Source organism: Seriola dumerili, unplaced genomic scaffold, assembly GCF_002260705.1.
Source record: "Seriola dumerili isolate Sdu_G_001 unplaced genomic scaffold, Sdu_1.0 BDQW01000116.1, whole genome shotgun sequence".
NCBI lineage: Eukaryota > Metazoa > Chordata > Actinopteri > Carangiformes > Carangidae > Seriola > Seriola dumerili.
Window position 1 is genome coordinate 1,294,734 of NW_019174371.1, and position 15,467 is coordinate 1,310,200.

Consider the following 15,467-nt stretch of genomic DNA (forward strand, 5'->3'; position numbering starts at 1 on the left):
ACATGTACTCCAGGATGTGTCACTATACTGTGACATCACTGTTTGACGTGGTAACAAGTAAAATAGAGCACTCTTCAAACAACCCTTCAGTTTTTCTGAGAACAACACAAAGTAATTACCATTAGTGATACATGATAACTAATCACTGTACAATAATAACTATATTCTAACTTATAGTAAATTTGATACATTTTCTACATTGAACATAAAACTGTTCATAAATGTGTACAGCTAATGAAAAGCCACTCATTGTAAAGCTGTAGTAAAGTAAAATATAACATTAATAATGAAATAATAATAGTATTACTATAATCAAATTTTTTCATTGATTATTAACGGGTGTATGGAAGATACAACCAGATCATGATGCACAGTTTTTACTGTATAAAAAAATCTACATGATCTGCATGAGTGTGATCAATATGTCACTATATCAAATCAAATCCACATTTTTGACAAATGTCCATTTTGTTATAAATATTCTTGCTATAGTTGCTGAGCAACAGTGTGTGGAGCCACATTCTTATGTTTATATGAGGTTATAACTGTAATGTAAACATCACATTACTAAATATAATTGTAGACCTGCTACAAACATGTTATAAGACCCCAATTAAAAAAACAAAACAATCCATGACACAGTTTGAGATGCAGTATACTTTTATTCTACTGAAGAATCAGACATGCTTAGGGAGACACTGTGTTTCAGACATGAGGTGCCTCAGAACAAGAATCCATCCCATGAGCTTTACTCTTCGTCGTGTCCTTTCTAAATTAAGAGAAAGAAATAAAAATCACAAATCATAATTTGTAAAGCGATGGAGCAATCAAAAATCAAAACTTTTCAGTGTTGTAGATTGACTGTCCTATATATAGATGAAAAGACAGAATTTGACATAATACAAATTTACTGGTGGATTCTGGTAGTAACATACTGATAGGATCAAACAGTTCTCAGGTGTTTTCTATGTAATTCCATTCTTCTGATGGGATTAAAAGAATACATAAAGGAAAAAAATATCTTTTAAGAAGAAAGAAAAAAAAACAACTGACCTTTGACCCCACATCACGACTCTTTGCACGTAGCTTGTTGACCTGAGACTCAGCTATGTCAGCTCTCTCCTCAGCCTCATCAAGCTCGTGTTGTATCTTACGGAACTTGGTAAGGTTGCTGTTGGCCTGTTCCTCCTGTAGAACAACACAATATCCTCTCATCAGTGCCTGACTGTATTTTTGTACTAATAATGAAGTTTAGGTAATGTAACATACTTGCATGAAAGCAGCTGACACCACTGGGAATACATTTTTTTATGTAATCTATTGATTATAATAACACAGTTTTTGTTTATTTGTGTATATGTATGCATTTCAGTGTTATAATGTTTTTACTGTTCTAAGCAAATCTACTGTCATTAGTGTATCCTGTTATAAGGTCATTTTGTCAAGGCTTGATATTATTTTTGGTAATATTAGCCAGCTCTACCACATAGCTTTTACTGTTCTGAGGAGGAAATGAGCCATGGTATTTAATATGCATAGACGAACTGTGGGCTTGGACAGGTTTTATACTTATTCTGTATTACTTTGTCTGAAATAATGAGAGTACTTACAGCCTCCTCTGCAGTTCTCTTGTAGGATTTGACCTTGAGTTGCAGCTTGTCTACCAGATCTTGCAGACGGGCAAGATTCTTACGATCCTCTTCTGTCTGAAATCAAAAAGGAACAAAATCATTTAAATTGAATTAGATTGAACAGAATACATATACTCTCAGTGTTCCAAAATTTTGTAAGTGAACTGAAATTTACCTGATAGGTCAATTCTTTGATTCGTCTCTCATATTTTCGTATTCCCTTGACAGATTCGCTGGACTTTCTCTGTTCAGCCTCAACTTCAGTTTCTAGTTCTCTGATCTGTTGAGGGAATGACATGAAGTGTGAGTAGTGACTTCATGACATTGGCCATTTGATTTCCTGGAAATTATTGACACTCACCCTGGCCTCGAGCTTCTGCACCTGCTTCTTGCCTCCCTTCATGGCGATCTGTTCAGCTTCATCCAGACGGTGCTGCAGGTCTTTAATGGTTTGCTCCATGTTCTTCTTCATACGCTCCAGGTGAGCGCTGGTGTCCTGCTCTTTCTTCAGCTCCTCTGCCATCATGGCAGCATCGGTAATGGCCTTCTTGGCTTTTTCCTCTGCGTTTCTGCACTCCTGCAGTGCTTCCTCCACTTCAGTTTGAAGCTGGGATGTATCACCCTCCAGCTTCTTCTTTTGATTCAGCAGACTAGTGTTCTAATTGAATGAACAAAAGTATACTTCCTCACTAAATTGACAATAAGTGAAAACAATTGTGTCAAGTGCAATGACTACATCTTACCTGTGAGTGCAGTAGCTGCACCCTCTCACTAACATCCAGAAGCTCTTGCTCAGCAAGTTTGCGACTTCTCTCAGTTTGCTCCAGAGCAGACCTAAGCTCCTCCACTTCGGCCTGAAGCAGGTTGTTGCGTCTCTCAACGATGGCAATGTTTTCCTTCATGTCATCACTGGCACGCAGAGCGTCATCAAGCTGGAGCTGAGCATCCTGGAAAAAGCGAAATATTTATTTAGAAGCAAGTTAAAACAAGCCGTAACATAATCCAGGGTGTCCAATGTGTTCTTTTTTCTTCAATAATAAAACACATACCTTTAGATGCGTATGAACAGCCTTTAGTTGTTTCTGGGCCTCAGATGCCTGCCTGTTGGCCTGGCTGAGCTGGATCTCCATCTCATTGAGGTCTCCCTCCATTTTCTTTTTCAAACGGAGGGCTTCATTCCTGCTGCGAGTCTCGGCCTCAAGAGAGCTCTGAAGAGTGTCCACAATTCGCTGCTGGTTTCTCTTTGCTTGCTCCATCTCTTCATCTTTCTCAGCCAGCTTACGCTCAATGTCAGCCTTGACCTGGTTGAACTCAAGCTGGGCTCTGAGAATCTTCCCTTCCTCATGCTCCAGTGAAGCCTGGACAGATAAATCACTTCATTTTAAGGATTTTACTTGTTGCAGACACATAATGGTGCATGAGGTACTTCAAAAAGCACAACATACCTCAGCTTCCTCCAGAGCTGTTTGTATCTCTGACTTCTCTTGTTCCAACTGTTTTCGAATCTTCTCAAGCTCATGAATACTCTTTCCACCTTCACCAATTTGTTCAGTGAGGTCAGATATTTCCTCTGAAAAACAAAATGTAACATCGTCAATGGTTAAGTAAATAGAAGACATTCTGCAGTAGAGGTGTAAGCTGGTGTTACCCTTACCCTGTAGATTCTTGTTTTCTCTCTTCATGGTCTCCAGATGTTCAAGAGATTCTTCATAGGAGTTCTTCAGTTTGAAGAGTTCAGTGCTCAGAGACCTGGCTTCCTTCTGAGAGCTCTCTAGTTCTGTTTGCGACTCCTCATACTTCTGTTTCCATTCTGACAAGACCTGAAATGTGTGCTTATGTCATTATACTTTAATTATTAATGGAAAACAGCAAAATGGCCACGTGTATTTTAAACTCTACCTTGTCAAAGTTTCTTTGCTTCTTGTCCAGAGCAGCAGCAGCAGCATTAGACCTCTCCACATCCACCATGAGATCTTCAATCTCATTCTGCAGTCTGTGTTTGGTCTTCTCCAGAGAGGAGCATTTAGCATTCACTGCTTCAACAGCCTCCTCAGCGTCCTGCAGACGCTGAGCCAGCTTTTTCCTGGATTACAATATCATTTATTCAGAGTTAATTGATTTTAAACTTTGCCAGATTGTTCAAGTGAAAGTATATTTTACTCACTTGGCCTCCTCCAGTTCCTCAGTCCTCTGGATGGCATCGGTTTCATACTTAGTTCTCCACTGAGCCACCTCAGAGTTGGCCTTTGACATGCTGCGCTGCAGTTCAGCCTTGGCCTCCTGCTCCTCCTCAAACTGCTCCCTAAGCAGGTCACAGTCATGACGAGAAGACTGCACTGCATGGGCTAATGCATTCTTGGCCTGAAATAAAAGCATATTTTAATGCTTCTCCTGTACGAACATTTAGTTTGTACTAATGAGATCTCTTTGCTATGTTTTTTCTACCTTGATTTCCTCCTCCAGTTGTCTTTTGAGGTCTTCAATTTGCTGCGTATAAGACTGTTTTCCTCTCGTGAGTTGAGACACCAGAGAATCTTTTTCCTCAAGCTGCCGCGAAAGTTCACCTAATTTTGATTGAAGAATAATATTAGTACTTTATACAATCCCCAAACACCACTGCATTTAAATCAAATGAGTTCTCCAAATACCATTCTCAGTTTGAAGCTTTGCTTTCTGCATAGTGAAGTCATTGATGGCACGCTGTCCTTCTTCTGACTTTGTCTTGTATTCATTCATCTGGTCCTCCAGAGACCTGCACATTTTTTCCAAATTATTCTGAAAACAAAAAGCATTAAAAGTGGCACATAAACTACTTAGGAGAGGTTCCAGTTATAAAATCTCATGAAGAGGTTTTTAATGAAAAACAGTTTAACAGTTCAATACAAAGGTATTAACAACAGCACATGAACTACTTCAAAGGGAATGAAAGGTTTCAAATTAAAATGTTAATTTTCATTGAGTACAGCAACATAAAATACAAAAAAGTAATTTACCTTAGCCTTCACAATCTGCTCCATATTGGAGACCACATCATCCAGTTCCAGTCTGAGCTCACTCTTCTCCTTCTCCAGTTTCTGCTTGACTCTCTGCAGGTTGTCAATCTGCTCCCCCAGGTCAGCAACACTGTCAGCTTGTTTCTTCCTGAGCGTTGCAGCGGTGGCTTCATGCTGCAGAGTGGCCTCTTCAAGGTCTCTGCGGAGTTTCTGGAACTCAGCCTCCCTCTTCTTGTTCATCTCAATCTGGGCAGCTGTTGCTCCACCAGCCTCCTCCAGCCTCTCACTGATCTCCTCCAGCTCTCTGGACAAGTCTGCTCTCTGCTTCTCCACCTTGGCTCGAGCAGCTCGCTCTGCCTCAAGCTCTTCTTCCAGCTCTTCAATGCGGGCCTAGACCAAAATCAAAGCAGTTCCTTAATTGAAATTTCATTGCTCTAAATTGTGGTCTTAACATCTTAAATTCATGTAGTAGCTTACTCAGTTTACTTCATCCTGTTTAAAATATTACCTGCAACTCCTTCAGTTTTTTCTGGAGCTGGGCACTCATTGCCTGTTCATCTTCTATTTTGCCATTGAGTTGGCTGATTTCAAAATCTTTCCTGCAGATAAAAACAGTTAAATGTACCAGCTGACACATGGTTTAAAATCTATTAATCTAATTTTTAAAAGTGCACTTCTCATATTACTTTTTCAGCCTCTCTTCAAGTTGCTGCTTGTCATTTTCCAGGTCCATGATGCTTTCTTGAGCCAACTTTAGGTCTCCCTCAAGCTTCCGCTTTGCTCTCTCGAGATCCATACGAACTTTCTTTTCTTGCTCTAGGGATCCTTCAAGCTGTGGGTGGTAATAAATACTTTTTCAATAGTCATTTATCATTTGCTATGTGTAAGATCCACCTGTTTGTGTAAATTCTCACATCATCCACTTGCTGCTCCAGCTTGGCCTTGGCCTTGGTCAGACTGTTGACTTTGTCTTCCTCACTCTGCAGATCATCCAGTGTTTGCTGATGAGCTTCCTGTAAGGCTTTCTTTTCCTTGGTCAACTTGGCAATGATTTCATCCAGAGCTGCCATCTCCTCAGTCATGTTCTTTACCTATGGCCAGAAGACATTTTTATCAAGGACATCAACACAGATTATATTTTGGACACAGAGTAAATTTATTGAAATTAATGTTTGTGGTACCTTGTTCTCAGTGGCGTGCTTCTCTTTCTCTACTTTAGCCAGAGTTAACTCTAAGTCATCAATGTCCTTCTTTAACTCAGAGCACTCATCCTCCAGCTTCCTCTTCTTAGCTGTCAGTTCAGCGTTCATCTCCTCCTCATCCTCCAGTCTCTCTGTCAACTCTTTCAATTTTGCCTCCTGCTGAATCTTGCTCTTGATAAGCCCTTCGCATCTTTCTTCAGCATCACCCAGATTATCTTGTTCCTGTTAATAAAAACAAAGCATCCCATACAATACAAGCAGACTTGATGTCGATATTAATTGTAATATATTATGAAACAGATTTTAAACATACAGTTTGAACTTGGAGCTGCAGGTCGTTCTTCTCTTGGAGGAGAGAGACCATTTTTTCTTCAAGTTCCTTCCTGCGGGCTTCTGATTTTGCGTAAGCCTCTTTCAGTTTCAGAAACTCTTCCTTCATGTTGGCCATCTCCTTCTCAGTCTCTGCTGATTTCAACAGAGGCTTGATTTTGAAGAACATCTTCATCCAGGGCCAATTCTTGACCCCCATGAAGGCACGGATATTCCACTGGATCACAAGTAGGGCATCCCTGTGGATAATGGATTGTCATTGTCTTTAAATCTTCCAGGTTTTAACCTGATTGCACAAGATGTACACCTTAATTAATTCTTCCCCTCACAATGCTCTCCTGTGTTTGATGGTTACTGTCTAGGATAGAGAGTGTGGTCTGCTGTACAGATTGTAAAGCCCCTAACAATTTTATTTATTTTTTATACAATTTTCTTTAATTATTTTTTTAATATTATGAAGCCCTTGGAGATCTTGCGCTACATGAATAAAATTCATTTGGCCGTGCTTTGAGCAATTACCTGCGTTCAACAATCTTCTGGAATTCAATTCTTGCCAAAAGACCTCGTGACCGGGCTTGAATACCAGTGATGATGAGTGCAAGTCGGTCATCTCGCATCTCCTCTAGCTGACCCAGTAGTCCGGCTTTGAAGAATACCTTTTTAATAGAGGCAGATTCAGCTTCACGTGTCTTGGATTCATTACTGACAATAAACTCAGCTTTGATCAACACTGATATCCATAAACAATCCCAACAGAGTATAAATCAACCCATCCTATTGCACTTTTTTCAATGTTTCTTTGCAATGTTTACTGTCTCCAACAAAAACAAATTTATCAGGATTACATGCACTGCTTCCAAGATTAGTTGCCTCATTGCTACCCCTGAATCCACTCTTCACATAATTCCTGTCTGGTTGCAGATACAAGACTTTAAAAGGAGAGCTTACTTTGGCTGAAGTTTTTTCCCTTCTGCCATAGAAACCCTTAACAAACCACATTGTTGACACTGCTGTACAGATGCAGATCCATCTCTGTGTGTAAATACTGTATATGTACATGGGTTGGGACATAGGCAGGGGCATGAATGCTGGTTGTTTATATTGCTGTGTGGATATCTGTATGTTTCTATGTGGAATATGTAGAGGTTGCAAAAACAAATCTCCCCTTGGGACAGTAAATGCGTATCTATCTATCTATCTATCTATCTATCTATCTATCTATCTATCTATCTATCTATCTATCTATCTATCTAGATAGCCATCAATAACATCTGTTGTACAAAATTCATTTTGTCATAATCAACACTGACCTTGGTGTGCCCCAATTTGTACTGGTTGTGGTCAATATCCAGAGAACCCAACAGTTTCTCTGCAGCCTTCTTGTTGTCAATGAACTGTCCCTCAGGAATGGCATTAGGGTTCAAAATACGGTATCTATGACACAAATAAAACTTATACAGTGTCGTGCTATAGTGAAAATATCTTTTAAGATACCACAACATTGTAAATGTGGTTTGTTCATCACATGCAAACCTCTGTTTGAAATCTCCGTAGAGGATCCTGTTGGGGAAGCCCTTTCTGCAGATCCTGATGCCTTCCAGCACACCGTTACAGCGCAGCTGGTGCATCACCAGAGGATTCTCCATGGCCCCAGGAGTCTTGGTCTCATTGGGGATGATGCAGCGTACAAAGTGAGGGTGAGTAGACCTCAAGTTGGTCATCAGCTTGTTCAGGTTCTCCTGCAAGTTTTTAAACAAGTAACTTTGAATAAATTCTAGATATTAATTGTGTTTGTTACCATATTCATCAAAAAAATGTGTAGTAAATTTAAATGTGTGAGAAGTAATTGTGTCCTAGTCATACGAAAATATGTTGTACACAGCACTGTTAGTTAGCCTGAAGAAAATGTTTTGGTTACCCATCTTTCCTCTATGCTGCTTTACAATAGTCTAATACATATAATTATATGTGTATAATCATGCTTTGTCTAGATCAGACCCGTAACCAATATTTGAAAATATGAATGAAAAAAACATGTATTTAAGTATCTTACCCTGTGCAAAGCTGATACAGTTTGGAAGGAAGAACCTTTCTTCTTGCTACCACCTTTGCCCTTCCCACCAGATTCTTGAGCTAAATAAAAATCAGTCAAATTTAGTCAACAGACAACTGTATAGTAATTCAGTCTATATCAAGGTGTTAATCATGATATTATAGTTCCATTACTTTAAGTTTTATTTAATTTAAATGTCTGTTCATAACTGTTTCATTCGAAGAAGTGCTGTTTTTGGCACTTATATGTTGGCTTAATTTTTCAGCCTCTGAGGTTGCTGCTTGTATTTAATGCAGGTTGTGCTTAGGGTTAGGGGTTAGTCAAAAGACATGACACAGAAAAAGAAAAAAATGTGTGAGTGTCAACATACCTGATTCAGCTCCTGCATAGCCAGCAAAAAGTATGGCTAAAAGTTTAAGGTTAGACTTCTGGAAAAGACCGACCACAGTCTCATTCAGAGGATCCTTGTTCTTCACCAGCCAGTTGTTAATATTATAATCAACAGTTCCAGCGTAGTGAACCAGGGAGAAATGGGCCTCTGGTTTGCCTTTGACAATTCTGGGCTTCTGGAAGTTGTTGGATTTCCCCAGATGATTGTCATAGAGTTTAGCTTTAAATGTGGTATCAGAGGCTTTGGGGAACATGCACTCCTCTTCAAGGATAGACATGATACCCATGGGCTGACGAGAATATAAAGAAGAAAGTAAATATTTTCTCATTTTTAACAAGCAAAATAAATGGATTTTAGGTTTTAGAAAAAAAACCCTTACTGGAATAAGTACAGTTCATGTAACTTCATCATACTCACCTTTTCAATCAGGTCAATACAGGCCTGCAAATCCATACCAAAATCTATGAAGGTCCATTCAATGCCCTCTTTCTTGTACTCTTCCTGCTCCAGCACAAACATATGGTGGTTGAAAAACTGTTGCAGTTTTTCATTGGTGAAATTGATGCACAGCTGCTCAAAGGTGTTGAACTGTAATCACAACAATAGTCAGCATTAACTCAGGCAAGAGTGTATTAAACAAAAATGTTCAACAAATGTCCATGAGCTTTGGATTCCATTCCAAACTCACATCAAAGATCTCAAATCCAGCAATGTCCAGCACACCAATGAAGTACTGGCGTGGCTGCTTGGTGTCCAGGGATTGGTTGATTCTCACCACCATCCACAGGAACATCTTCTCATACACTGACTTTGACAGTGCACCAATAGCATAGTAAACCTGCCAGAGAAAATTATTAGTAGTATCTTCAAAACTGAAATTTTTATTCAGTCAAACTATCCTCAAAAGGTCTACTTCAACTCCTTACCTGGTTTACATTTTGTCCCTTGGTGACCCACTCATTTCCTACTTTGACTCTTGGGTGACAGAGACCTTTGATGAGGTCAGCAGAGTTCAGGCCCATCAGATATGCGACTTTGTCAGCATCTGAGAAATTGAAGATATATATATATATATATATAAGTCACATATACGTACGTCTCTGCCTCTTCAACCTGACATGGACATGCTCTCTCAACAATCCTGTCTCCTAGAAATTACATGCATATGCATGAGAAAATGCATTTTGTAGGATACATAATTGGGACAGGATTATGTTATTATCTTTTACTGTAATGAGGATATGTTGTTCATTTACATATTTGACAAGTTGCAAATACATTGATACTCAATGTAGCTTACAATGGCTTACAAACAGAGGGGTTATTTTTACATTACAAGCTTGCTTAATGCAGCTTTAAAACAACATCAGATTAAACTCATGTAGTGGATCAGCTGTGCTTGTCATGTAAAGCATAGGGAATCAGGATGGCATGGTGTCAACTGCCCTCACAATGTCACTCGCATTCATCTGCGTTTGTTTACTTTTTTTGTCTCATAGCAACAAAAGCGAAAAACGTTAATACCAAAGCAAGCTGAAAAAAGACTTGCTCCTCGCTTATGCAGTAAATACTGTATATACACTGATATGGAAAAACAGACAACTGAAAAAGTTATTCACATTGTTATTCTTCAGAATAGCACAACGTTGTATCCTACTTCAGTACTTGCCTCCCTGAAATAATAGCTGCATTTGACATTTCTCAGCTGGAGTTCTTTGTGCTTATAACTGTTAAGAATGCTGCATCCGAGCCAAATCACTAATAAAAAATGATAATAATAATAATAATAATAACTATCATAATAAGAGTAAGAGTATATTAGCCTGTCTTACCTTCAGTGCCATCAGCCTCTGCCTGCTCCTCTCGCTGCTTCTGCTTAAACTTCATGTTACCATAATGCATGATGGCACCAGTCAGCTTGTAAATGCTGTTCTTCTCTTCTTGAGTAAAGCCCAGCACATCAAAAGCGTCCTAATTGAAATCAAAAAATGTAATTCTGGTATTTCCTTAATTTGGTGTAAATGATGTTTACTAAACATTGTTTGCTGTTGTGAATTAGAGACTCAGCTCACATCAGTGGCCATCAGCTCATCAGAATCATTGATAGAAGCTACAGTTGTCTCTCCTTGGGAGATGAAGGAGTAGTCATAGGGGTTGTTGGTGATGAGCAACATGTCTGAAAAAATATTTAACAAAAATAGAAAGTTTTTATTTCTAAAACAATACATGATGTAGTTACAGCCATATATCAAACATATATATTGCACACTTACCCAGAAGTTCAGGCTTTTGCTGAGACAAGATCTGGTAGAAAATGTGGTAGTCCCTCTCAGCTTTGAGCTGGTAGGTCACACGAGACTTTTCCAGAAGGTCTGTTAGAAAAATCAAACAAATATTTAAATAACAAATAATTGTTGATAGGGTAATCTGCAAGAAGATTGGTTATGTGCATGTAAGGCAAACTGAAAATTTCCCAAAGGTTTGAATGTGAGTGTAAATTTGTGTTCCTACAGTATGTGTGTTAGCCTACTGATCTGCCCCTCACATTGGCTTCAGCACCACACAACCCAACAAAGGACAAGAGCCATAGAGAATGAATTTAGGAGTGGATTTAGTTTTACTTACAAGTCTCAATGTCGGCAGAGGCCAACTTTCCACGGTTGTCAAAATGAATTCTGATGAATTTACCCTAAGAGGAAAAGTAATTATATTTCTAGTAGGAAAAAATAAACTGTCAGATTAATGATAATCAAGTAGCCTCATACAGTCACAGAAACTCACAAATCTTGAGGAGTTGTCATTCCTGATGGTCTTGGCATTACCAAAGGCCTCCAGAGCAGGGTTAGCCTGGATGATCTGATCCTCCAGGGTTCCCTGATTTTGTTAAATAAAGACAAAATTTCAGGTTTACTGACAACTTTGGAAAAGCCTTAAGAAAAACAAACTAACTATGACTTGCCATCAATATTTTAGTTACATAGTATTAAGATATACAGTATATATGTAATACAAACCTTCTTCTCAGCAGCTAGATCTTTCTTCCCAGTCGGGACAGCTGCGATGCTGGCAAAGTACTGAATGACACGTTTGGTGTTGACAGTTTTTCCAGCACCGGATTCTCCACTGAGTAGAAGAGACAGAAAGTCTTATGCCAAGACTCATGACCTTTAAATACTGAAGAGATTCTGTGACTGTGTGACTTACGTGATAAGGATTGACTGGTTTTCCCTGTCTGTCATTAAGAGAAATGATCAAAAATTCCATTAAAACTGATATGTCATCAGAACTGAATATTTAAACAAGATGAGAGATAAAACAGATTATTTACCTGACAGCATGTACTGGTAGGCATTGTCAGAGATGGAGAAGATATGAGGAGGAGCTTCACTCCTCTTCTTTCCTCTGTAGGCAACAACCACTTCTTGGTTGTAGACTGGCAGCCACTTGTAGGGGTTGACAGTCACACAGAACAGCCCAGAGTAGGTCTGTCATGTTAAGAGAGGGATTGTGGTTTGAGATGCTGAAATGTCTTATTAACGAAGGAAAGTTACAGATTAAGTTACTGTCTTACGTAAATCATCCATGCTGCATAACGCTCTTTGAGGTTGAACAGCACAGCAGGCTCATGGAGGAAGGTGAACATTGCCATGTCTTCAATTTTATCAAACTTGGGCGGGTTTTGAGGGTGGACATCGCACTCCTTCACCGTCACAGTCTATGAGAGAAAATAATACATTTTACATCCCCAGGGATCAAAGCCTAACCAGTTGCCTGTCTATTGAAATATGTTCATCAGCACTCTTCTAAACCTAATTTTTTATCTACCTTTCCAAATTCAGTATCAGCGGTGACTTTGTCACCATCTCGGCTGGTGACGGTAGCTTTGACGTACTCAACCTCAGGGTCAGGAACGAAGCACTCCTTCTTCATGTCAAATGGACGAGTTTGGGCTTCCAAACGCTCCTTATCTGACTTCCTCAGAAAAGGAGCAGCAGGCCCAAATTCTGCCATGGCAGCGTCACCCATGTTTTAACCTTTTAAGAATAAAACATATTTTACAGTCCAACCATCTATGAATATATGTATGAAAAAAACACATGTAAGACAAAAGATTTAGTTAAATGAGATATAATGAACTTAATTACATAATAAACCAGGAAGAGATACAAACACGGTGTCTATTTCCCCATCCAAAAAACAATAATAAACAATAACATAATTGTCTTAACACAAAACTCTTAAGCTTTTATCTTTTACTGTTGTGTCCAGCAATACATGAGAAATGTAGGGATCCTTTACATGAGGGAAAATTGAATGTCCCAGGCCTTTTGATACACAACCATACCAAAGTAGCATAATTGTAAAATGGATTAATTTGTTGCTGACATATGTATGTATGCAACAGAAAAGCAAGAAGCTTTAAAAAAAAAAAAAAACATTATTGGATTAATTGCTGCTATATTCCATAATAAAAAATGACTAGCTGTGAATTGTACCTGAGGTGCTTCGTCTGACTCCACAGGAAACTGGGATCTGTGCTATTTATATCAAGTAGACAAAAGCAAACCAAACGTCTTAATATGTCATTATTATTTATGACATGTAAAAACAAAGGCACAGCAACAGAATGAATCCTGTCACCAAATGGATCACTAATTCCTCACAAAACATTTAGTTAATGTAGTTGAGAGTAATTTTAACATCTTAATCAAACACTATACAAAATATTCACTCACATACAACGTAGGAGTTGCTGACTTGAGTGGGGTTTTTCTTACCTTTGACCGTCAACCTTTGTCAAGTGAAATGATGGATCCAGTGGCTGACACCACGCTGCCTCTCCATTAATAAAGGTTGTTAGTGAACCAAATATGGGGATGAATATCAGAGAAATGGCATCCAGGTTGCCTATCACAAAAAGCATTCTCCAAATTGGGTAGAGCCCAGTGCTGCTATTTGTTGCTCTCACCTTGTGAACAAGGCCAGACGGGACCATGACAAAGAAAGGGGGAGGCAGGAAGTGAGGGAGCAGGGACAGGCTACAGTCCATCAAGTAATTCTATTCTGTCCCAGTGGGTTATATAAAATAACTTTGCAATTATAATGAACAGAGTGGCTTATAATAATAAATAATACATTAAATTGATTCTGTTTGTTGATTATACTACATAAAACAATTGTCAAAACTTTTAAGGTCATATAAAGGGAGCAGAAAATTTCTTTAGATTTCTTGCCAAATACATCACTGTATCTGTATTAACACAGGATCAACATGTAATAGGACCCACTATACTATATTATCCATATCCATTATCCATATCCGTTGTTTTGTTTTTCTTTTTACATTGAAAATCTCAATTTCAAACGCATTCATCAGAATACTTATATACTGAATGTTGAATCAGATCCACTGCGCTTTATGTTAACGTGCATCTTATTCATCAAGTATACATGTTTTTTATCATAGACTGTGCCTTTATATTCTATACTAAATAAGGTGGACTAGCACACAAGCAGGATTTATGGGGCATCAAACATCCTGAGCGCTAAACTTCAACAATAGTCTGTCAAGTGATAGGGTGTGAAATACATTTCAAGAGGGAGAATAAAGAGCTGCAGCTGTTGTCTGCAGCAATGCAAGACTAGGCCAAGGTCACAGCTGTGAGATCTCTTTATTATCACTCACCATTGTTAACAGTTATGTCTATACCCTTAGTCTGACACTGGTCACTTGGCAGAGTTTCCTCTTCTTTACCAACAATAGAGTTCAGACACCGACCTCAAGTTCATATTACATGAAAAATAAATTATGTGACATGAAGAGCTAGACATGTTTCGATGACCTGGAGCTGGACAAAAACTTTCTCCACCTGATTAATAAATAGGTTAATAGGCTCTCTGATTTTGGAGTCAAAAGCCTATATGTTTGATACCCATAAAAGAGTAGTGGTAGTTAGACTTTTGAAATAGATAAAAACCATATATCTGTCAAATCTGTCCCAGGATGCCAATGGGGATGCCACCTCCAAGACTCACAGTACCTTCAGTTCATGCACTGACCTGGATGAGCTGGATGTGGAGAAGGAGCAGTCTTTTATAGAAAATAGCCAATGTTTGGTTTAGGGCTTAGCATTATGAATGATTGGTGCATGAAATAGTGCATAAAAAAACCCCAAAATGTCAAAGTAGAAAATTTCCTTAGTAAAAAGGCTGAGGTGAAACTAAACCTATGAGTCCTGAACAGCAAAGAAATGCAGGCACTAAAGCCTACTGTTAAATTATAACAGTCCTGAGCTCATTTATTCTAATTAGCAATTGTTATTAGCTTTGATATATATCAAGTTAGCATAACTGCACAGCTGGTGGTATACTTGTTATCATAAAAGTACATGTTTTTTTATAATGAAAACTGTAGCTGTGCCTGCAAAGTCTTCAACTAGTTTTAGGGTGTATAACAGGTGTTCAATTAAAATTCAAATGACTATATGTTCCTGGCTTTTGAAAATTTATAATGAAGTGATTCATTTTACAAAATAAGAAGAGTAGCATTACATTCCTTTTTTTTTTTCCTTTATGTCCAGCTCCAGCAATTAACTGAGAGTCTTAACTCACATCCTAACAACTGAAGAGCTTTAACACGTCCTTTTCTATTTCTTTCCCTCTTATATCCCACTTTTCCTTCTTGTGTCGCCAATGTCGTCTATCACGATTTGTGTGTGTATCTCACTCACTGACTACAGCAATGATTGTCTGAGTAGTGTCACGTGACCAGTACTTTAAAGGTTAGAAAAAGATTGAAACACTAATTCTCATAACACATGTAATTGTCAACAATGCCTATTAGTGACCTCTGGTGTGTAATTATTC

The 15,467-nt window shown here is 38.5% G+C and overlaps 1 protein-coding gene across 1 annotated transcript; it reads right to left on the reverse strand.

The window, feature by feature from the left end:
* Window positions 1-748: 748 nt before the first annotated feature.
* Window positions 749-12,626, reverse strand: LOC111223821 (myosin-7-like). Its single transcript, XM_022748104.1, has 37 exons — window positions 12,426-12,626; window positions 12,172-12,315; window positions 11,929-12,085; window positions 11,805-11,832; window positions 11,615-11,723; window positions 11,382-11,474; window positions 11,226-11,289; window positions 10,874-10,972; window positions 10,673-10,776; window positions 10,433-10,571; window positions 9,527-9,645; window positions 9,289-9,438; window positions 9,018-9,188; window positions 8,580-8,889; window positions 8,210-8,289; window positions 7,690-7,895; window positions 7,467-7,590; window positions 6,676-6,812; window positions 6,140-6,395; window positions 5,806-6,048; window positions 5,539-5,715; window positions 5,311-5,456; window positions 5,133-5,223; window positions 4,625-5,014; window positions 4,280-4,406; window positions 4,077-4,195; window positions 3,796-3,992; window positions 3,531-3,714; window positions 3,286-3,451; window positions 3,077-3,201; window positions 2,681-2,989; window positions 2,375-2,578; window positions 1,993-2,289; window positions 1,807-1,911; window positions 1,611-1,706; window positions 1,054-1,188; window positions 749-769 (listed from the first exon to the last, which is right to left on the reverse strand). The coding sequence occupies exons 1-37, from the start codon at window positions 12,624-12,626 to the stop codon at window positions 749-751; spliced, it is 5,823 nt and encodes a 1,940-aa protein (XP_022603825.1).
* Between the last annotated feature and the right edge of the window lie 2,841 nt (window positions 12,627-15,467).

Excerpts from the sequence above, each read along its gene's own strand:
- LOC111223821 (XM_022748104.1), bottom strand. The coding sequence starts at position 12,626 with ATGGGTGACGCTGCCATGGCAGAATTTGGGCCTGCTGCTCCTTTTCTG. Across the intron at positions 3,993-4,076 it reads AACTGGAGGAGGAAATCAAG|GCCAAGAATGCATTAGCCCA; the intron begins GTAGAAAAAACA and ends CTTTTATTTCAG. Across the intron at positions 3,202-3,285 it reads AGAAAACAAGAATCTACAGG|AGGAAATATCTGACCTCACT; the intron begins GTAAGGGTAACA and ends TTTGTTTTTCAG.